The sequence below is a fragment of the Salmo salar genome, chromosome ssa19 (assembly GCF_905237065.1).
Source record: "Salmo salar chromosome ssa19, Ssal_v3.1, whole genome shotgun sequence".
Lineage (NCBI taxonomy): Eukaryota > Metazoa > Chordata > Actinopteri > Salmoniformes > Salmonidae > Salmo > Salmo salar.
In genome coordinates this window covers 5,825,031-5,849,484 of record NC_059460.1, presented here as the reverse complement: position 1 = coordinate 5,849,484, position 24,454 = coordinate 5,825,031, and the positions used below count along the sequence as shown (strand labels likewise).

The 24,454-nt window shown below is 41.5% G+C and overlaps 1 protein-coding gene across 6 annotated transcripts in view; it reads left to right on the top strand.

Annotated features, from left to right (window-relative positions):
• nrap (nebulin-related anchoring protein) overlaps positions 1-24,454 on the top strand; it is a 126,711-nt gene that overhangs the window by 69,267 nt on the left and 32,990 nt on the right. For all 6 annotated transcript variants that reach the window (XM_045702007.1, XM_014157056.2, XM_014157059.2 and 3 more), the window contains 12 exons: positions 251-355; positions 528-635; positions 2,720-2,833; positions 3,703-3,900; positions 4,437-4,541; positions 10,956-11,054; positions 11,155-11,259; positions 18,296-18,403; positions 20,193-20,504; positions 20,844-20,948; positions 21,042-21,140; positions 21,455-21,559. In XM_045702007.1, the coding sequence (XP_045557963.1) occupies positions 251-355; positions 528-635; positions 2,720-2,833; positions 3,703-3,900; positions 4,437-4,541; positions 10,956-11,054; positions 11,155-11,259; positions 18,296-18,403; positions 20,193-20,504; positions 20,844-20,948; positions 21,042-21,140; positions 21,455-21,559 (1,563 nt within the window). The remainder of the gene's footprint in view (positions 1-250; positions 356-527; positions 636-2,719; positions 2,834-3,702; positions 3,901-4,436; positions 4,542-10,955; positions 11,055-11,154; positions 11,260-18,295; positions 18,404-20,192; positions 20,505-20,843; positions 20,949-21,041; positions 21,141-21,454; positions 21,560-24,454) is intronic.

Here is a 24,454-nt window from a genome sequence, read left to right as displayed (position 1 = left end):
TGAGACAACCGCATGCATAATTAATCCATGAAAAACGTTGATTGGCCAGTGAATGGTCAAGCCCTCATCACACTTACAACATATTTATTTTATCAAAACCCAGCCATTTACGCTACCTGCTGTGAAAATAGCAACAACAAAGAATTATAGCCCTGAACATGTAATTTCTCACAGACAAGAAAATGTATCATTCGTTGTAGGACTGTACAATAGTTTTGTGATCACAACAAGGTTGACCTGTGTTTTTCAGAGGCTGTACAGGGAAAAGGGGGAACATATCAAGCACAACTACACACTCTCCGGAGATCTGCCTGAACACGTGCAGGCCAAGCTCAATGCCATGAACATCAGTGAGGTCAGTACCCTAGACACACACACACTCCTGCAAAGATGAAGAATGAATAGAGCACTGGTTTCACCTGGTTTTGCAGAGAAATCAAGCAAATGTGGGTAGTTTTTTTCTGATTACCTATCGTTGGATCCATTTTGTGCCGGTAGTTTACGGACTGAATGTTTTGTGTTGGCAGACCCGCTATAAGGAGTCGTGGACTAAAATCAGAGATGGTGGCTACAAGCTCCGTTTGGATGCCATTCCCTTCCAGTCAGCCAAAGCATCTGGGAACATACTTAGTGATGTGAGTTTGATTTTACGTCATATATATATATAATGTTATTATACTGAATATAAAGAAAGACCATGAAAACTGTCAACACATTTTTTCATGAATAAATGCTGTATATATTTTTGAGTGCATTCGGAAAGTTCACTTTTTCCACATTTTGTTACTTTACAGCCTTATTCTAAAATTGATTAAATACATGTTTTCTCTCATCAATCTACACACAATACCCCATATCGATAAAGTGAAAACAGGTTACTTATTTACATAAGTATTCAGACCTTTTGCTATGAGACTCGAAATGGAGCTTTTGCCATGAGACTTCAACTTGATTGGAGTCCACCTGAGGTAAATTCAATTGATTGGACATGATTTGGAAAGGCACACACCTGTCTATAAGTTCCAACAGTTGATAGTGCATGTTAGAGAATAAAACAAGATCGAATGAATTGTCCGTAGAGCTCCGAGACAGGATTGTGTCGAGGCACAGATTTGGGGAAGGGTACCAAAAAACTTCTGCAGCATTGAAGGTCCCCAAGAACACAGTGGCCTCCATCGTTCTTAAATGGAAGAAGTTTGGAACCACCAAGACTCTTCCTAGAGCTGGCCACCCAGCAAAACTGAGCAATCGGGGGAGAAGGGCCTTGGTCAGGGAGGTGACCAAGAACCCGATGGTCATTCTGACAGAGTTCCTCTGTGGAGATGGGAGAACCTTCCAGCAGGACAACCATCTCTGCAGCACTCCACCAAAGCAGGCCTTTATGGTAGAGTGGTTAGGACCTCAGACTGGGGCAAAGGTTCACCTTCCGACAGGACAACGACCCTATGCACACAGCCAAGACAATGCAGGAGTGGCTTCGGGAAAAGTCTCTGAATGTCCTTGAGTGGCCCAGCCAGAGCCCAAACTTAAATCAAATCGAGCATCTGTGGAGAGACCTGAACATAGCTGTGCAGCGACGCTCCCCATCCAACCTGACAGAGCTTGAGAAGAACTGCAGAGAAGAATGGGAGAAGCTCCCCAAATACAGGTGTGCCAAGCTTGTAGCATCATACCCAAGAAGACTCGAGGCTGTATTCACTGCCAAAGATGCTTCATCAAAGTAATGAGTAAAAGGTTTTAATACTTATGTAAATGTGATATTTCAGTTTTTTATTTTGAATACATTTGCAGAAAAATCAAAACCTCTTTTTACTTTGTCATAATTGGGTATTGTATGTAGATTGATGAGTTTAAAAAAACAATGTAATCCATTTTAGAATAAGGCTGAAACTGTCAGGTAGGAAGGTAAGACCCAGATGTAGACCACGTAGAATAAACAATAGTTTAATATTCCAACAGGGGCAGGCAATAGACAGGTCAAGGCAGGCAGAGGTCAGTAAACCAGAGGTGGGGCAACGGTACCGGGCGGCAGTCAGGGTCAGGGGCAGGCAATAGACAGGTCAAGGCAGGCAGGGGTCAGTAACCAGAGGTGGGGCAACGGTACCGGGCGGCAGTCAGGGTCAGGGGCAGGCAATAGACAGGTCAAGGCAGGCAGGGGTCAGTAACCAGAGGTGGGGCAACGGTATCGGGCAGCAGGCAGGGTCAGGCAATAGACAGGTCAAGGCAGGCAGAGTTCAGTAAACCAGAGGTGGGGCAACGGTACCGGGCAGCAGGCAGGCTCAGGGGTAGGCAGAGTGGTCAAGGCAGGCGGGCTCAGAGTCAGGACAGGCAAGGGTCAAAATCAGGAGGGTGAGAAAAGAGAGAAATGGAAAAGCAGGAGCTGAGACACAAAATGCTGGTTGACTTGAACAGACAAGACGAACTGACAACAGACAGAGAACATAGGTCTAAATACACAGGGGATAAAGGGAAGATGGGCGACACCTGGAGGGAGTGTTGAAACAGATCAGGGTGTGACAGAAACGTAACTAAATGGGTCTGAATCCTTTCCGAATGCGCTGTACATGTATATTTTATTTTGGGTGAAATTTGATTCCAGACGATATAATTTTAAAGCATTATTTTTTTAAATTCGTATTTCCAAAGTGATCCTCTCTGTGAAACATCTGAACACACAGTACATAAAACATACTGTATGTATATAAAACATTTGTTTTAGCACAAGTACAAGGAGCAGTTTGAAAAGACCAAGGGGCATATGATTGGAATGAAGGGACTGGAGAACGACATGAACATGTCTCACTCTGTGAATGCCAGCAAACTGCAGAGTGACGTGAGTACCAGCTCAACATGAGCAATGGGTTTGTGTCAGAGTAATATGGGTGTATAGGGTGTAGTATGAAAGGGAGTGATTGGAGTGTATATGAATACACTTCATACAGTAAGGCAGTGTTTCTCAACCAATTCCTGGTGGAAACCCCCAGGGGTGTGTTCTAGTCCAGCAACAATCCATCTGATTAAACTATCTGAGCATTTGATTAATTAAATCAGGTGTGTTTCTGTTAGGGAAAAATGTGCACACCCTGATGCTCAACCACAAATGGATTGAAAAAGACTGCAAAACGTTAAATGTTGAGTGTATTGAAATGGTGTAGTGCGAGTGATATATGGGTGTAACAGCTGTCGTCGGATGTAGACCAAAATGCAGCGGGGAAATGTGCACTCATCTTCTTTATTATAATCTGACAAGAAGGAGAACCAAAATAAACACATACACAAAGAAAACACAACGACTATTCACAGGCTGGTAAGGCACAAGGCTATACACAGAACAATCTCCCACAAAGCACTCAACAAACACATACCTATATATAGGACTCTCAATCAGAGGCAACTAGAAAACACCTGCCTCCAATTGAGAGTCCAACCCCAATAAACAAAACATAGAAATATAAAAGACTAGACAGAACATAGAAATACACTAACATAGAACAGTGCCCAAAACCCCCCGGAATACATAAATCAAATACCCTACTAAACAAACCACCACCCCGAACCACATAAAACAAACACCCTCTGCCACGTCCTGACCAAACTACAATAACAAATAACCCCTATTACTGGTCAGGACGTGGCAATGTGGACATGCACTGTTGGAGTATACGGCGTTATTGTATTCTCTGTCTCTCTCTAATTTTGCAGATCAAGTATAAGCAGGACTCTGTGAATAAGCGCTCTCAGTACCATCTTTCTATGGACATGTTGGAGATGGCCCATGCTAAAAAAGCCCAGACCCTGGCCAGTGAGCAGGACTACCGGCTTACACTCCACCAGTACACCACTCTACCTGATGACATGAAGGTGCTGGCCGCTAAGAGAGCCTACCAACTACAGAGCAAGGTAACAACCCCTCACCAGGGGTGTATTCACTAGGAACCAAATGGTTGAAACTGGGAGGGACCTACATTTGTCCAATAAGAAACTCTTGTTTTCATTGAAAATCGTTATGCTATGGTTTTCTACAGTGTGCACCAATGACTACACCCCAGCTAACCAGTAACTTTTTCCCGCTGTAGCTGCCATTTGCTCAGTTATTCATATTTTTATATAGAATTAAAATGTAAAAAACGTTGCTAATGTCAGAATGTTTCTAGAACAATAAGACGGTCCAATAAAAGACCTTTGTTCAGGGAACCTTCTCTCGTAGTGTTTAGATGTTATAAGAGGAGTTCTGTTTCTAGACTGGTCATTGGATGTCTCTGGATAGAGGAGTGTTATTCCCAACAGTGTCAAAGAACATTTAAAGCACATTCAAAACACTTTTGTGTATTGTGTTCGATAGTTTGTTAGATAGCAGTGTGCTACTTTGCATATTGAACCAATAATTCTGTTTGTGCGTGTGTGCATGCTTGCGTGTGTGTGCATGTGGCCCTCAGAATGTGTACCGCTCTGACCTGAACTACCTGCGTGGTGTAGCCTGGATCAGCACCGGGGCCCTGCAGATGGAGGGCTTCAAAAGGGCCACAGACCTTATTAGTGAGGTGAGTCAAACTCCACTCTTCTCTAGCTCTGTCCTTAGCTGCCACCCAGGGGAGACTTGGTCCAGAATGAAATCAAAGACGAGTAGTCGACAAGCGCATTGTACTTGACTCCGCAGCGCTTACCATGAGTGCGATCTTGCCTTTAAAAGGTGAATTGTCAGTACCATTTAGGAAACTGCTCTAGCCCTCTGACCATCTTTCAAATGAGAGGCTAAACTGAGGTCCTGACTCTTCGTGGTCACTAAAGATACCATTGGACTTATTAAGTATAGTATGTTAACCATAGAAATAGAATGTTGAAATGTATGCAGTGCACACATGACTGAAAGTTGATTTGGATAAAGGTGTCTGCTATTATTATATATTAAATTGTTTCAACATCACAGTCTCTGGGCTTTTTCGGCTGGCGCTAAGGCAGTGCTCTTGTCAAATGCATGTTAGTTGGCAATTTTGTCATGTAACAACTGGCACTCTGGAATTTCCCACCCCTTGCACCATGTTCAGCAATTTACCTGTCTAGCATCAGCTCACTTTCGCTGAGGTGAGAGGGGTAGCAATATTTGAGGTGTGTCCTTAAAAACAAGTGACAGTGTCATACAGAGCAAATGGGGAGAATTAAGACCCACAAAAAGCATGTCCTAGCGGTAACACAGTTGGTAATGGCATGGATTTTTAGAGCGGAAGCGCAGCCTATCCAGCCTTGATGCACAGTGATTGTGATGGTGAACCTTGTATTTTAGAAACTTGTTTCCCCATTTTGTTACATTTGATTAATAACCAAGCATAGCCTCCCCTCCCCTCAATGAAGGCTGTTTATGTTATCTTTCCCAATGCATTCGCCAAGTAGCCAAGTTCATGATGCTGTTGACCTTAACAAACAAAAAGCTGATTTACCTACATCTATAGAGACTACTGTTGCACTGTGTACTAAAACTTAGGTACTTCTTCTGAACTATAACATGAAAAACGTATCGGTATTAGAATTTGTGTTACTTATGGTACTTCTGTCAAATGTCTTATGTCATTTTTTATGAACTTTTATTTAATCAGGGGAGCCCAATTGAGACAAGGGGCTCATTTTCAATGGCGCCCTGAGACCACAAAGCAAAATATTTTAAAAGAAATAACAAAATACAATACAAGTACACTACACCAGAACATCACCAATATCACAGCCATCATAAACTAGTTACTAAATCAAAACAATTGCACATCTCGTGAACTAATTTATCAGGGTTTTAAAGTGCCCTAGTGGGATCAGGGAGTCCAAATGTAATTCATTTTGTAAGTGATTCCAAAAATGTGGAGCGGGAAAACTAAAAGCAGATTTACCTAATTCCGTGAAGATCCGAGGAATCTGAAGAGTAAAGCAACCCAGTGAAAGGGTTTGGTATCTCATTCTTTTATACGTTAGTAACCAAGTTAGGTCAGTTGGAAGCTTGTTTACATTTTACATTTACATTTTAGTCATTTAGCAGACGCTCTTATCCAGAGCGGCTTACAGTAGTGAATGCATACATTTCATACAATTTCATAACATTTCATACATTTTTTTTCTGTGCTGGCCCCCCGTGGGGGCTTAGTAGGGCTTTGTAAACAAAGGGAGTAATTCATTAATCTTCGTGAATTTAATGAGGACCAGCCAACCTTTTGATACAGGATGCAATGGTGAGTATTAAAACTGTACCAAAGGTTTAAGAGTACTGGCTGCTGCAATCTGGTTAATGGTGTCACCATAATCAAGAACTGGCAGGAAAGTTGACTACAATCTGCTTCCTGCTATTTAGGGAGAGGCTAAATCTATTTCTAAAAAAGAAGCCCACTTTAAATTATAGCTTTTTAACGAGCTCATCCCCATCTTTTGTAAACATGAACTCTTTGTCAATCCAGATGCCCAGAAATGTATAGGTGGGAACCCGATCAATGGGAGAACCACCCAATGAATAAATACTGACAATATTATTTATATAAATAGTAAAGAGAACAAGTCCCAGTACCGATCCCTGCAGTACACCTTTTGTAATATCCAGGAAACTAGATTTAACACCATCAGAGATCACACATTGAGTCCTGTCTGACAGATAATTTTCAAACTACTTGCAAGGAGCCTGATCCAGTCCTATTTCTGTCAACCTTTGAATAAGAATGAGATGGTCAACAGTATCAAAGGCCTTGGAAAGGTCTATAAATAAGGCATCACAATTATTTGTATTATCCAAGCAATTTAACATATCATCTAAAACAAGCGTAGCAGCTGAAACTGTTCTATGTCCATGTCTAAAACCGGATTGCTTCACATTAAGAATAGTGAGAAGTAAAAAAAGTTCTTAGCTGACAGTTGGCCAGGGATTCTAACACTTTAGAAAGGCGAGATAATTTGGCTGTAGTTATCTAAGTCAGAAGGATCTCCTCCTTTATGTAGAGGGAGGACGTGCCACTTTCCAGATCTTAGGAATAACAGTACAATTGTCAAGTAAAAATTATAGGTCATGGGTCCTGCAATAAGTGGGTCAGAGAGCTGCAGTGAGAAGGGATCAAGTGAATCAACACCTATGAGCAAGGCACTTAGTACATCATAGACATCAAAGGGTTGAAATGAAAATAAAGTATGTGAGTCTGTTAGTGCATCATTCTCTATAATGTTATTTTATTCTGTTCTGTTATTTAATATTGTTTTATTTTTTAAAGACATTTTATATAGAATATAACATTTTATTTGTTATTTTAGTTCTACCAGTTATCAACATATTGTTCAATGTTAAAAAAAAGGCCCAGTGGTTATTTTGTATCGAGTATCGTGATACTAAACCTGGTATAGGTAATGAAGTCAAAATGATGGTATCGTGACAACACTAGTAGAGACCGAAGGAATTTCCAGAGTTAGCCATGCATGAGACTGGGTGTGGTAACTCGTTCGTCTAAAGGTTATTAATGATGTTCGGTAAAATGGTAGTTTTTGTAAGAGGGCTTTAAAAATGTAAAGAGAACAGTGACTAAGGCTAATGGTGACTGTTTAACAGTCTGACAGCCGGGAGATAGAAGCTGTTTCTCAGTCTGTCGGTCCAAGCTTTGATGTACCTGTACTCTCCGCCTTCTAGATGGTAGCGGGTGAACAGGCCATGGCTCAGGTGACTGAGGTCCTTGATGATCTGCTTTGCTTTTCTGTGACATCGGGTGCTGTAGATGTCTTGGAGGGCAGGCAGTGTGCCCCCAGTGACGCGTTGGGTTGAGCGCACCACCCTCTTGAGAGCACTGTGGTTGTGGACCGTTCAATTGCCGTACCAGGTGCATCTGTGGAAGTTTGGGAGGGTCTTAGGGACCAAGCCAAATTTCTTCACTCTTCTGAGGTTGAAGAGGCACTGTGCACGCCAAGGAACTTGATGCTTTTGACCCTCTCCCCATTGATGTGGATGGGGGTGTGCTCTCTCTGCTGTTTCATGCATTACACAATCAGCTCCTTTGTTTTGTTGACGTTGAGGGAAAGGTTAGATTCCTGCACCACTCTGCCAGGGCTTTCACCTCCTCCATGTAGGCTGTGTCATCGACGTTGGTAATCAGGCCTACTACCACTGTTGTGTCATCAGCAAACTTGATGATTGAGTTGGAGACATGCGTGGCCACGCAGCCATGGGTGAACAGAGAGCACAGGAGGGGGCTGAGCACGCAACCGTGTGGGGCCTCCGTGTTGAGGATCAGCATGGCGGAAGTGTTGTTGCCTACCTTCACCACTTGTGGTCGGCCTGTCAGGAAGTCCAGGAACTAATTGCACAGGGCGGGGTTTATACCCAGGGCCCTGAGCTTAGTGATGAGTTTGGTGTTGAAGGCTGAGTTGTTGTTGATGAACAGCATTGTTACATCATAGCTGTTTCTACCTCAATCACACATCAGTAGTAACCAAGGAATCAAAATCCACTAGAGAAAAACTGGCCTGTCAGGCCAGCTGTGTGTAGGATACATCTCCCAATTTGATGATTAGTTCGCTTTTTAGCAAAACATTCACATTACAACTTTTCCTTACGTCATGCAACAGTTGTTTTACAACAGCTTTTGTGAATAAATGTTATATGAAGTCCTGATTGCACCGAACAGGCAGAACTTAAAGGGTCAGTTTAGTCTAAAACGTGATTTTTCAATGTTTTACATATACAATGAGTGTACAAAGCATTAAGAACAAATGCTCTTCCCATGACATAGACTGACCAGCTGAATCCAGGTGAAAGCTATGATCTTTTATTGATGTCACTTGTTAAATCCACTTCAATCAGCGTAGATGAAGGGGTAAAGACTGGTTAAAAGAAGGATGTTTAAGCCTTGAGAAAATTGACACATGGATTGTGTATGTGTGCCATTCAGAGGGTGAATGGCCAAGTGCATTTGAACAGGGTATGGTAGTAGTTGCCAGGCGCACCAGTTTGTGTCAAGAACTGCAATGCTGCTGGGTTTTTCACGCTCAACAGTTTCCTGTGTGTATCAAGAATGGTTCACCACCCAAAGGATGGTAAACTCTTGCTTGAGAAGATTGTTTTTATTATTTATTTTTGACCACTTAGTGAACATTCACAGTAAGGTACTTAATTGTTACCCAGAAGTGATTTGATATGAAGATAAAATGGCTGCATTGGACCTTGAACATGCTCCTGCAGGTTACTGCTGGATTTCTGCTACAAACAGGAGGTTACATGCACCTGCGTATTAACAAACTTCATTACACCCAACAACACACAATAATAAACCAGCAGATCAGTTGATCTCTCGCTGTTACTATGTCAAGTGGTTATGATACTAGACAGATGTGTCTATGTGCTCTACTCCCACCCCCAATGAAATATCAACCTTTCAGGAGTATCGGAAATGTAAGGCTGATTAAAAAATATATATATATTTGAGTATGAGTATAGAAGTAATAGACCTATATTTCATGCAAATATTACACCTTAAATGGCAAAATAATGTGTGCTATTTGAAATAACTTTATTATACTACATTTTCATTTGATAAAACATTTAGATTATATAGGCCTAACTCATCACGATTGACTTGATTTATTACGCATTACAAGTATAGACATTTTACCCCCTGATATTAATAAGAAATGACCAAACTTTTGGTTTACATGAATTTGAAACAAAAACATAATAAGGCTACACCAACAGTTGTTTTTTAAACGTGGAAATACTTTATTTCAGTTGAGATTGTGAAATAGATAAATGGGTTTTCTGTAGCGCAGTAATCACACATTTGATGATTGTATATTCCAAATACAGTTATTTGCATTGTGGCCACCAATGGAATGGGTAGAGTAAAAGGCCAGCAACGCGCCGTACTATTAAATATGTGATCAATACATGTTGATGATTTCATTCCTGTGCTGTTCGTAACTACCCTGGTAGGTTGACTGATAACCTGAACCAGGTTGCAGGCACTGGTTACAGTTTGAAGTTTTTTCCTGAGTGGGCAGCTTGATGAAAGCCAGTCAATATTTAAATCACCCAGAAAATATACCACTGTTTATATCACATACATTATCAAGCATTTCACACATTATCCAGACACTGACTGTTAGCACTTGGTGGTCTATAGCAGCTTCCCACCAGAATGGGCTTTAGGTGAGGCAGATGAACCTGTAGCCATATTACTTCAACAGTATTTAACATTATCCAGATACTGACTGTTAGCACTTGGTGGTCTATAGCAGCTTCCCACCAGAATGGCCTTTAGGTGAGGCAGATGAACCTGTAGCCGTAATACTTCAACAGTATTTAATCTTTACAGGAATGTGGTTCTGAATATAAACGGCAACATCTCTACCATTTGGCATTTCTAGCTCGATTCCTCTGAGCGCACATGATGAGTATAGTTGGCGGTATTTATTATAATCATCAATGTCTTTCGAAATACATTGAGTACTCTTACAGCATTACCCAGACAACAAGAACTGTGCAAACGTTGCCCAATTCGCGGGAGGGGAAACTTCTTTGTGTGTGCGATGCTCAAGTTCTGTCATGGCTGTCAGTCAAAACCCATATAGCAAAGTGAAGTGAAGTGAAGTGCAGAGCCAGAGCCCTGACATCATTTATAGCATGTTACTGGCCAGGCATTGTATTCCAATTTAGACGCTGATCAGTGCCCAAATCTGTCATTTTCAACCCTTTACGAGTGCAAAAGGCTACACATCCTGTGTTGTGTGCTTATTCGTTTATCATTGATATGTTCTAGGCTATTTTAAGACCTTAAGGAGCATTAGGTACTGCTAGAAGGTCCATATTTTTGTGAGACATTACACTAGTCACGCAAAACATGAATAAACGATTTACTTATCCATTATACATGCTTTATTGCAAGGTGCTATTATATAGTGCTACCTAATATACTCGTATTAAACTGTTAACCTCTTCATTCTTTCCTCTCCAACAGAAAAAATACCGTCAGCAGCCCTGCTCCTTCAAGCACACGTCTGTTGCAGACTCACCAGACATTGTCCATGCCAAACTCAGCAATAAGCTTACCAACGAGGTGAGATGTGCCACTTATCATTACACTGTAGTTACATATCTTCACATAGTCCTGAACAGACATTCAAAATATCATTTTTGTAACATTTTGTTCTCATCAGCGCCTGTACAAGATGAAAGGGGTGAATGACAGGCATAACTACACAATGACATTGGAGAGTCCAGAGATAACACAGGCTAAGATCAACGCGGCTAACTTCAGCGAGGTATATCTGTCTTAGCCTTAGGCCGGGATACAATTCATTGTATTAGCCCTGTTTATACGTGGTTCTAACGTGTACTTTTGTCCTGATCTTGTCCATGTTCTGATTGTGCCCACATGTTTAGACAGGTGATTAAAACACGCATTCTGACCACCTCCGGAAGTAGACCCAATTTGCACCTTGCATTAAAATAATTTGCATAACAAGAAACTTGCCAGGTCTAAATGCAAACAATGCAATGTTCGGCATGTAAGCAGATTTGCCTGAGGACCTCCGGAGGTGGATGAGCTCGTTTTGTGTTCTGATCTCAGCTCAGTGTAAATGCAATCAGCCTGACAACATTCAGTGGGCAACATCTTGATGCATCATCATTGCATCAAGAGCGCAACAGCAGAGCGGACCATTGGACATTACAATCTGGATTTTTTATACACTGCTCAAAAAAATAAAGGGAACACTTAAACAACACAATGTAACTCCACACTTCTGTGAAATCAAACTGTCCACTTAGGAAGCAACACTGATTGACAATAAATTTCACATGCTGTTGTGCAAATGGAATAGACAACAGTTGGAAATTATAGGCAATTAGCAAGACACCCCCAATAAAGGAGTGGTTCTGCAGGTGGGGACCACAGACCACTTCGCAGTTCTTATGCTTCCTGGCAGATGTTTTGGTCACTTTTGAATGCTGGCGGTGCTTTCACTCTAGTGGTAGCATGAGACGGAGTCTACAACCCACACAAGTGGCTCAAGTAGTGCAGCTCATCCAGGATGGCACATCAATGCAAGCTGTGGCAAGAAGGTTTGCTGTGTCTGTCAGTGTAGTGTCCAGAGCATGGAGGCACTACCAGGAGACAGGCCAGTACATCAGGAGACGTGGAGGAGGCCGTAGGAGGGCAGCCCGTCGCGAAGTCCAGGATCCAGTTCCAGAGGGAGTTGTTCAGGGTCCTGAGCTTAGTGATGAGCTTGGAGGGCACTGTGGTGTTGAACGCTTAGCTATAGTTAATTGTCGAGTTGGGAGAGGGCAGTGTGGAATGCAATAGAGATTGCGTCATTTGTGGGTCAGTTCGGGCGGTATGCGAATTGGAGTGGGTCCACAGTGTTTTGGATGATGGTGTTGAAAGCATTTAAAGGCTACAGCTGTGAGTGCTACAGGGCGGTAGTTATTTAGACATGTTACCATGGCATTCTTGGGCACAGGGATTATGGTGGTCTGCTTGAAACATGTAGGTCAGGGCTGCCCAACTCTCTTCCTGGAGATCTACGGTCCTGTGGGTTTTTAGTCCAACCCTACTTTAACACGCCTGATTCTACTAATTAGCTGCTCAACAAAAACCTTAACTAGCTGAATTAGATATGCTAAATTAGGGTTGAACTGAACCTACAGGACAGTAGATCTCCAGGAAGAGAGTTGGGCAGCCCTGATGTAGGTATTACAGACTGGGTCATGGAGAGATTGAAAATGTCAGTGAAGACACTTGCCAGCTGGTCAGCACATGCTGTCTGGCCCCGCACATTGGCTACAGAGCGAGAGAGATCACACAGTCGTTCATGCATGGTTCAGTATTGCTTGCCTCGACGCAAGCATAGAAGGAATTTACCTCCTCTGGTAGACTCGCGTCACTGGGCAGCATGCATCTGGGTTTCCCTTTGTAAATCCGATTAGCGTCAGAGCCGGTGTAGTAGGATTCGATCTTAGTCAACAGTTTCCTGTGTGTATCAATCCACCACCCAAAGGACATCCAGCCAACTTAACACAACTGTGGGAAGCATTGGAATCAACATGGGCTAGCATCCCTGTGAAAAGCTTTCGACACCTTGTAGAGTCCATACCCTGACAAATTGAAGCTTTCTGAGGGCAAAAGTTAACAGATTAAGAAATGACAGGTTCACTGTGCACTTCCATGCAGGCTACACTTCCAGTCCCCCAGCACGTAGGTCAAAAACCTTCCTTATTGATCACAATGCAATTAATCATTTTATAATTGTTTTCAAGTGAGTGCAACATTCTAGTGTAGGCTGTGAACTGCACTAAATATGCCATTTGAATAACCGCTCAAAAGCCCTGCGTTTTGAAGAAATGCTTCATTACAAAATATGTCCATCTAGCCTATAGGCCTGATTAGGCAAACAATTGGACCATTATACTTAATTGATTCATTGGAAGAAGAAAAAAATCAGTGCAGTCAAAAATGTGATTTTCCCGAGCTTCATATTCTATTTATTTTTATTTCACCTTTATTTAACCAGGTAGGCAAGTTGAGAACAAGTTCTCATTTACAATTGCGACCTGGCCAAGATAAAGCAAAGCAGTTCGACAACATACAACAACACAGAGTTACACATGGAGTAAAACAAATATACAGTCAATAATACAGTAGAAAAATAAGTCTATGTACAATGTGAGCAAATGAGGTGAGATAAGGGAGGTAAAGGCAAAAAAAGTCCATGGTGGCAAAGTAAATACAATATAGCAAGTAAAACACTGGAATGGTAGATTTGTAGTAGAAGAAAGTGCAAAGTAGAAATAGAGATAATGGGGTGCAAAGGAGAAAAATAAAATAAATAAATACAGTAGGGGAAGTAGTAGTTGTTTGGGCTAAATTATAGATGGGCTATGTACAGGTGCAGTGATCTGTGAGCTGCTCTGACAGCTGGTGCTTAAAGCTAGTGAGGGAGATAAGTGTTTCCAGTTTCAGAGATTTTTGTAGTTCGTTCCAGTCATTGGCAGCAGAGAACTGGAAAGAGAGACGGCCAAAGGAGGAATTGGCTTTGGGGGTGACCAGAGAGATGTACCTGTTGGAGCGCGTACTACAGGTGGGTGCTGCTATGGTGACCAGTGAGCGGAGATAAGGGGGGACTTTACCTAGCAGGGTCTTGTAGATGACCTGGAGCCAGTGGGTTTGGCGACGATTATGAAGCGAAGGCCAGCCAACGAGAGCGTACAGGTCGCAGTGGTGGGTAGTATATGGGGCTTTGGTGACAAAACGGATGGCACTGTGATAGACTGCGTCCAGTTTGTTGAGTAGGGTATTGGAGGCTTTTTTGTAAATGACATAGCCAAAGTCGAGGATCGGTAGGATGGTCAGTTTTACGAGGGTATATTTGGCAGCATGAGTGAAGGATGCTTTGTTGCGAAATAGGAAGCCAATTCTTGATTTAATTGGATTGGAGATGTTTGATGTGAGTCTGGAAGGAGAGTTTACAGTCTAACCAGACACCTAGGTATTTGTAGTTGTCCACATATTCTAAGTCCGAACCGTCCAGAGTAGTGATGCAGGACAGGCGGGCAGGTGCGGGCAGCGATCGGTTGAAGAGCATGCATTTAGTTTTACTTGTATTTAGGAGCAGTTGGAGGCCACGGAAGGAGAGTTGTATGGCATTGAAGCTCATCTGGAGGGTTGTTAACACAGTGTCCAAAGAAGGGCCAGAAGTATACAGAATGGTGTCGTCTGCGTAGAGGTGGATCAGAGACTCACCAGCAGCAAGAGCGACATCATTGATGTATACAGAGAAAAGAGTTGGCCCAAGAATTGAACCCTGTGGCACCCCCATAGAGACTGCCAGAGGTCCGGACAACAGGCCCTCCGATTTGACACACTGAACTCTATCAGAGAAGTAGTTGGTGAACCAGGCGATGCAATCATTAGAGAAACCAAGGCTATTGAGCCTGCCGATGAGGATGTGGTGATTGACAGAGTCGAAAGCTTTGGCCAGGTCAATGAAAACGGCAGCACAGTATTGTTTCTTATTGATGGCGGTTACGATATCGTTTAGGACCTTGAGCGTGGCTGAGGTGCACCCATGACCAGCTCTGAAACCAGATTGCATAGCGGAGAAGGTGCGGTGGGATTCAAAATGGTCGGTAATCTGTTTGTTGACTTGGCTTTCGAAGACCTTAGAAAGGCAGGGTAGGATGGATATAGGTCTATAGCAATTTGGGTCAAGAGTGTCCCCTCCGTTGAAGAGGGGGATGACTGCAGCTGCTTTCCAATCTATGGGAATCTCAGATGACACGAGAGGTTGAACAGGCTAGTAATAGGGGTTGCAATAATTTCGGCAGATAATTTTAGAAAGAAAGGGTCCAGATTGTCTAGCCCGGCTGATTTGTAGGGGTCCAGATTTTGCAGCTCTTTCAGAACATCGGCTAAATGGATTTGGGAGAAGGAGAAATTGGGAAGGCTTGGGCGAGTAGCTGTGGGGGGTGCAGTGCTGTTGACTGCAGTAGGGTGGAAAGCATAGCCAGCCGTAGAAAAATGCTTATTGAAATTCTCAATTATAGTGGGTTTATCGGTGGTGACAGAATTTCCTATCCTCAGTGCAGTGGGCAGTTGGGAGGAGGTGTTCTTATTCTCCATGGACTTTACAATGTCCCAGAACTTTTTTGAATTTGTGTTGCAGGAAGCAAATTTCTGCTTGAAAAAGCTAGCCTTAGCTTTTCTAACTGTGTGTGTGTGTGTGTGTGTGTGTGTGTGTGTGTGTGTGTGTGTGTGTGCGTGTGTGCGTGTGTGTGTGTGTGTGTGTGTCTATATATATATGTATATGTGTATATATATGTATATGTATATATATGTGTGTATATATGTGTGTATATATATGTGTGTATATATATATGTGTGTGTATATATATGTGTGTGTATATATATATGTGTGTGTATATATATATGTGTATATATATATGTGTGTGTATATATATATGTGTATATATATATGTGTGTATATATATATATGTGTATATATATGTATATGTGTGTATATATATATATGTATATATATATGTATGTATGTATATATGTGTATGTGTGTATAGATATACAGTGCATTTAGAAAGTGTTCATACCCCTTAACTTATTCCACATTTTGTTGTGTTATAGCCTGAATTTAATATTTTTCTCACCCCTCTACACACAATATCTCATAGTGACGAAATGAAAACATGTTTTTAGACATTTTAGCCAATATATTGAAAGTTAAATACAGAAATATCTAATTTACCTAAGTATTCACACCGCTGAGTCTTACATGTTAGAATCACCTTTGGCAGCGATTACAGCTGTGAGTCTTTCTGGGTAAGTTTTAAGAGCTTTACACACCTGGATTGTAGATTATTTGCCCATTATTCTTTTCAAAATTCTTTAAGCTCTGTCAAATTGGTTGTTGATCATTGTTAGACTGCCATTTTCATGTCTTGCCATAGATTTTCGAGCCGATTTAAGTCAAAACTGTAAGTAGGCCACTCAAAAACATTATGTCATCTTGGTAAGCAACTCCAGTGTAGACTTGGCCTTGTGTTTTAGGTCATTGTCCTGCTCAAAGGTGAATTTGTCTCCCAGTGTCTGTTGGAAAGCAGACTGAAACAGGTTTTCCTCTAGGATTTTGTATTTAACCTTTATTTACACAGGGAAGTCCCATTGAGACCGTGTCTCTTTTGCAAGGGAGCCCTGCTTCACAGAAAAATGCTGCAAGAAATACAAAGTAATTAGTGATACAATTACAACAATGAAGGTGACAGTTGGTCACTCGTAGCAGAGTGCACTATGATAAACAACATCTAGTGGTTTTAAAGAAGTGGCAGCTGGGTTCATATAGATTATGTTGCCATAGTCAAGGGTTGACGGAAAAGTTGACTCAATAATTTTTTTCCTGCTATCAAGGCACAGTATATTTCTGTAGAAGAAGCCCAGGTTAATTATCAGTTTCTTCGTTAGCTCATGTGTTTTTTAAATGTGTTTTTAAATTACAACTTGTCATCTCTCCAAATGGGGACTTGCTCAATTTGTGCTCCATTTAACGTGCAAATATGTAAGTCTGAATAGTCAAAGTTGTGCTCTAGAGGATATTATATAGGCTTACTTTTTTATCTGCATGCAGTACCAGTTTAAGGTCAAGAAGTGTTTTTTGTACAACATTAAAAGCAATCTGCAGATCAGCTATAGCCTGGTTCACAGAGGAGGCAGAAGAGTACAGCCCAGTGTCATCAGCATAAAAGTGTAGCTTACAGTTATTTACTAAGGAACCAATGTAATTGAAATACTGTGTGAATAGTACTGGCCCTAACATAGACCCTTAAGGAACTCCTTTTGTGACTTTGAGGAATTGCGAGATGACAAAGTCAGCAGTTGAGAGCTATCCATTAGGTCGTTTTTTTTTTAACCAAGCACATGCATTTCTATCAAGTCCGCCAGTGGACAGCTTTGTAATGACAATGAATGATCCATAGTGTCAAAAGCTTTTAACAGGTTTATAAACAAGCTAGTGCGATGCTGTTTTTTATCAAGAGAGCATACAATATCGTTGACAACAAGAGATGCAGCTGAGACGGTACTATGTCCTTGTCTCAATCCAGATTGATATGTACTGTATTTAGGATACAGTTTCTGTTGAAGACTTTGAGAGTTTATCAATAGCTCTAGTACTTTAGCCAAACACGAAAGTGTTGATATGGGGCAGATGTGAAGAGGAAAAACATGCACTGTTATGCATTCTTTAGGAATAATCCCAGAAATAAATATTACTAAGAAAATATGGGCTATGTGTTTCACAATACGATGACCAGGATCTAACTGGTCTGCCCGTGGACTTAACATCTATAGTAAACAAAGAATCAAGCTCGTCCTTGTCCGTAAACTGATTAAAGGAAAACAAGGGATCCCTAGTGTCTATTGAGCTCCACACTGTCTACAGTCTATGTAGAAACATAAGGTAGAGCTAAATTCTCAAATAATGAGAGTAAAAAGCATCACATATTTCTATTTTGTCAGTGATGGGGCCAGAAACTGACATGATTTGGGCAGCGACATGTAATTGTTTTCCAAAATGTAGATACCATCAGAAAGAGATTCTAGATAGTAAGTTGATTTTGACAAACAGCTCAGTTTGTCAAAATCAATGATGCACCTTATGATGGGATCTCCAATGAACAATTGTAACATTAGATGATAAATAATATGAATAACTGATCCAGTCTACGTTAACGCTTATGAAGGCTTTGGCAAACGAGGGCCTGGACTTACTGATGGTTTGTTTTCCTCTTCAGACCAAGTACAGGGAGTCATGGCACACTCTAAGGGCTCAGGGCTACAAACTGACCATGCAGGACATCCCCTTCCAGGCTGCCAAAACCTCAATGGCTTTAGCCAGCGATGTGAGTAATACTCCGTTTATGAATGCACTCTTTGAAAGTACAGTAGTTGTAATAGCCATTTTTATATATTAGAAAATGTGGTAGAAATATAAAGAAATTACCTGGAGAAATAATGTTTATTGAACCCATTTTATTTAGGTTATTGTACCACCTGCTGGCCATTCATGTTACTAACACCTAGAACCAGTTTATAGCTGGCAATATGGCACCATTTCCGTGTCTTTCATTTCATATCTCTCCTTATCCTTTGGCTGTTTTTGTTGGATCATTTTGTATCTTTTTGAGTTTGCGTTTTATCATCATTATCATCTTGGAATTTGTTCAAATAACCTGGAAACAACCAATGCCTTCATTACTCAAACTGAGTTCATAACCGAACTTAGTGAGTAATAAATATGTTAATTATTGCAATCAAGAAATGTACAGTTTTATTGGAAGATGAGGTGTAACCCTTACCTGTATTTTGGTGTCTAATAGAAATAGCGAATTAGAACATTAGAACAGAAGCCATAACAACGGTAGAATTTGGTTCCAAATCTCAGCTGTTGAAAACTACATTTTTGTCTAAAAGAAATGTGAGATAATGTCTAGATGCTTTTCTTAGCAGAGATCAAGTTTATAATGTGCCTGGCTGGGCTGATGAGTCAGTGGATTGCGCAGTCAGATGGAACAGAGTAAATAGGCATTTTAACATCATAGCTTTAGCCAGTGGTAACTTGTGGAATAGACACCGGCTGGAAGGCAATTTTAACCAATCGGCATTCAGGATTAGACCCACCCGTTGTATAATAGACACCAAAATAGATGTAGGGTTCCAACTCATTTCCAATTAATGCAAATCTTCCAATAAAACAACTTGAGATTTCTTGATTGTAATTATTCCCAGGTACAGTTGTTCCAAGGTTTGAGTAATGAACACCTTGATTGTTTCCAGGTTATTTGAACAGATTCCAGGATGATAATGATGGCAAAAAGGAAACTCAAAAACCGCACAAAATTGTCCAACAAAAACAGTAAATGAAAGGATAAGGTAAGACACGAAATAAAAGGAACCTTAGCTAGGAACCTTAGCCACAACAGTAGCACCTATTTGCATGTAAGTTACACTGAGTATACAAAACATTAAGATCACCTGCTCTTCCCATGACATAGACTGACCAGGTGAATCCAGGTGAAAGCTGTGATCCCTTATTGATGTCCCTTGTTAAATCCACTTCAATTAGTGTAGATGAAGGGGAGTAGACAGGTTAAATAAGATTTTTAAGCTTTGAGACAATTGAGACATGGATTGTGTATGTGTGCCATTCAGAGGGTGAATGGGTAAGACAAAATATTTAAGTGCATTTGAACGGGGTATGGTAGTAGGTGCCAGGCTCACCAGTTTTCTGTCAAGAGCTGCAACGCTGTTGGGTTTTTCACGCTCAACAGTTTCCTGTATGTATCAAGATTGGTCCACCACCCAAATGACATCCAGCCAACTTGACACAACTGTGGTAAGCATTGGAGTCAACATGGGCCAGCATCCCTGTGGAACACTTTCGACACCTTGTAGAGTCCATGCCCTGATGAATTGAGGCTGCTCTGAGGGCAAAAAGGGGGGTTTGGTATATGAGGTGCACAAAAATACAATGGGGTGGGAGGAAGTAGAAGAAAAAAAGGTGTTTTAACAAAATCAAATAATGAAATGTATATAATGAAGTCACCAATGTATGACAGTCAATTTGATCAAGTCAATCATAAGATACACTTATTGCCTGTTCACTCTTCTCTTTCCCTTCTACCAACCTAGGTCCCATACAAGCACAACCACCTGCTGGATAAGGGCAAGCACATCGGCGCCCGCAGCATTCTGGATGACCCGCGCATGCTACACTGCATGCAGATGGGCCGGCTGACGAGTGAGCAGGAGTACCGCAAAGACGCACTTTCCACCAGCGGACAGTACCACCTCAATCGAGATATGATCAATTTAGTGACAGCCAAGAACGCCCAGGCTCTGGCCAGCGATCAGGACTACAGAAATAGGCTCCATGCGTACACTGTCCTACCTGACGATATTAAAGTCCAATGGGCCAAGAAGGCCTACAACCTGCAGAGCGAGGTGAGGCAGCGAGGAGAAGAGGGGGGAGGGTGAGTGGAAGAGGAGAGTGGAGGGGAGAGGGAGAACATGATTAAGGGAAATATACTATTAAGTATTAGGATATTGGAGCAGGGGCTTTCTCCTCAAATTAATTTAACAAATCATGTCCCAGGGTGCAACGTTGTTTAGAATAGACTAGAAGAGAATACAATCAAATAGAATCGTTTTTACCATAGTACATTTTCAAAATAATTAAAGAGATCTCAACCAAAGTCTTTCTCAGGAAATACAAAGAACAATATTCCAATAAGAGTTTCAGTAAATATGAGGGTATAAATAGCAACCCTGTCTGTTTTCTAGAAACTGTACAAGTCGGATCTGAACTTCATGAAGGGCGTGGCCTGGGATGGTATGGGGGCGCCTCAAATGGAGTTGGCAAAGAAAGCCGGAGAACTCACCAGTGATGTAAGTACACAACTAGCGGCCATGTTACCTGAGAAATAAGATAGAGAGTGTGCGTGTGACTGATCCTTATGTGAAGTGGTCTTGGTCTTGCAGAAGAAATATCGTCAACTGCCAGACAGTCTGAAGTTCACCCAAGTGGCGGACTCTCCAGACATGGTTCATGCTAAGAACAGCTACCTCCAGTGCAGTGAGGTATGAGGTCCTATTCATTTTGTAAAATCCTCAGTGTCCTCAGTTGAGAAGGGCTACTAAATCTAATGGAACTTGCTATTTGAGCAGACCAGGCTTCAAATACTATGAAAATATTTAATATACAGCTGAGCTTGATTGAGCTTGCCTAGTCTCAAAAGAGCAAACCCCACCCATTTGGCACTCCAGGCAGACTAAAGCAAACGCTATAAGTATTTGAAAGATTTAAAATAGTATTTAAAACCATGTATCTCTGTGACCCCTTCAAAGGCAAATTCTGTGTAATTGTTATCAATGTTATTCTCACCACGTTACAGAGGCTGTATAAGTCTGGAGACTCGGACGCCATGCACAAATATACCTTACATGCCGACGACCCTGACTTCATCAGAGCAAGGATCAACGCCCAGCAAATTAGCAATGTAAGAGACCAACTATGCTTTTTTTTCTCTAATGCCTTGTACACACTCAGTTTATACAACTGATGTACAACAAAGACAACTGTTTTGATACAACGGAGAGTTTGTCTACACAGAAGTGTTTAGATGTGTTTAGAAACAGATCACAATGGTTGTGCAATAAACTCTCCATTGTATTACAAAAATAGTTGCATCACAACCTTGTGTCAAATGTGTTGTATATCAGTTGTCAATCTGAGTGTGTACAGGGCCTGAAAATGTAAAAAAAAAAATGATTAGATGCATAATATCCAAGACAAATCCAAACACTGTGAGACTCAACATATGCAAGCATATCGAGATTGACCACACGGTGGTGCTATAACGGGAACATGTTTATTCTCATTAATGCATATAAATCAGTCACAGGTTTTAGTATTGTAACATAACTTGGTACACATGTTCCAAACACTGTGAAGAGAACATATTCAAGCACATTCAGATCCACATGCAAATTCCAGTGAGATGATAAGGCCTAGGAGGGTGCAACCTGGCATGATGGTAAAGCGCCAACACACCCTCTCATAAAATGCCTTACCAATTGGCCACATTGTGGCGCTATAACAAGCGATTGAAAATGGTATATTTGAAAGGTCACGCCCCTCACCCTGTGTTAGCTAGGGTCCAAAAAATGTGTACATAGGTTCCTCTCCTCACACTGTGGGGCTGTAACGGGCACATGTTTATATCTCTTGATCTGTTAGACTCAGAGTGATGGAATTTGGCACACATGCTCAAGGATATGAGTCTAGCTAACCTGGAAAGTATGGTATATTTTGGCTGCATGAATGTTTTTTCCTGTCCAATGCACATTAATGCAAGCTCATTGGCTCATAGCAGTCATACTGTTTCAGTTAGAGTCCTGCAAAATGTTCCGTTTAAAGACATGGCTACATAGATGATATATACCAAATTTGGTGCCAATCGGTACAGCGGTTCTGGAAAAGAAGACGTTTAAAGTAGTCAACATCATTGAAAATGGTCCAAAATACCGCAAAAGCAAAATGTTGCATGACTTGTTCAATGTGGAGTTCTGATATTTGGCATTGTAAACAGTACAGAAGTAGCTCATCCTAGTGCAATGTGTCCAATTTGTCCTGAAGGTTGCACAGTGAGCACACAGCTGAACCCCGGCAACGCTACCTGCAGCTTTAATTAATATTATTATTCCTCTTCTTCCATAAGGCAAAATTAAAATGCCAATTACAGTGATGGTGAGGCCTAGGAGGGTGCAACCTTACATGTTGGTAAAGTGCCATGGGCCACACTTTCGAATCATGTAGTAACCAAAAATGCACTAAACAAATCAAAATATATTTTATATTCTTCAAAGTAGCCACCCTTTGCCTTGATGACAGCTTTGCACACTCTTGGCATTCTCTCAAAATTTTCCAACAGTCATTAAGGAGTTCCCACATATGCTGAGCCACGTGTCGGCTGCTTTTCCTTCCCTCTGCGGTCCAACTCATCCCAAACCATCTCAATTGGGTTGAAGTCAGGTGATTGTGGAGGCCAGGTCTGATGCAGTACGCCATCACTCTCCTTCTTGGTCAAATAGCCCTTACACAGCCTGGAGGTGTGTTGGGTCATTGTCCTGTTGAAAAACAAATGATAGTCCCACTAAGCGCAAACCAGATGGGATGGCGTATCGCTGCAGAATGCTGGTTAAGTGTGTCTTGAATTCTAAATAAATCACAGACAGTGTCATCAGCAAAGCACCCCCACACCATCACACCTCCTCCTCCATGCTTCACGGTGGTAACCACATATGTGGAGATCCCTCGTTCCCCTATTCTGCGTCTCATAAAGACACAGGCCTGGAACCAAAAATATCATATTTGGACTCCAGACCAAAGGACAGATTTCCACCGGTCTAATGTCCATTGCCCGTGTTTGTTGGCCCAAGCAAGTCTCTTCTTATTGGTGTCCCTTTGTAGGGGTTTCTTTGCAGCAATTCGACCATGAAGGCCTGATTCACGCAGCATTCTCTGAACATGTCTGTTACTTGAACTCTGTGAAGCATTTATTTGGGCTGCAATTTCTGAGGCTGGTAACTCTAATGAACTTATCCTCTACAGCAGAGGTAACTCTGGGTCTTCCTTTCCTGTGGCGTTCCTCATGAGAGCCAGTTTCATCATAGCGCTTGATGGTTTTTGCAACTGTACTTGAAGAAATGTTCAGAGTTCTTGAAATTTTCCAGACCGACTGACCTTCATGTCTTAAAATAATGATGGACTGTCGTTTCTCTTTGCTTATTTGAGCTGTTCTTTCCATAATATGGACTTGGTCTTTTACCAAATAGGGCCATCTCCTATATACCACCCCCACCTTGTCACAACACAACTGATTGGCTCAAATGCATTAATAAGGAAAGAAATTCCACAAATTAACTTTTAACAAGGCACACCTGTTAATTGAAATGCATTCCAGGTGATCATCCATATTTTGATACTTTGTGCAACGCAATTGATCAGCATTAAAAACTTTATGGATGGGGCCTCCCAAGTGGCGCAGCGGTCTAAGACACTGCATCGCAGTGCAAACTGCCTTGCTACAGATGCTGGTTCGATACCCGTGCCGGCTGCAACCGGGAGACCTATGAGGCGATGCACAATTGGCTCAGTGTCGTCCGGGTTAGGGGAGGGTTTGGCCATCTGGGATTTCCTTGAAAATGAAATCTCCAAAATATAATTTTTTTAAACAAACAATTTAGAATCCTCCAATCCTTTAAATCTAATTATTGGGGAAAATAGTTGGGAAGAGATTTTCAATGTGACATTGTTTATGAATTGACATGAAATTTTCCATTCCTCCTGAACAATAGTGTAATAATTGCTATTTCTCTGTCCTGCACACACA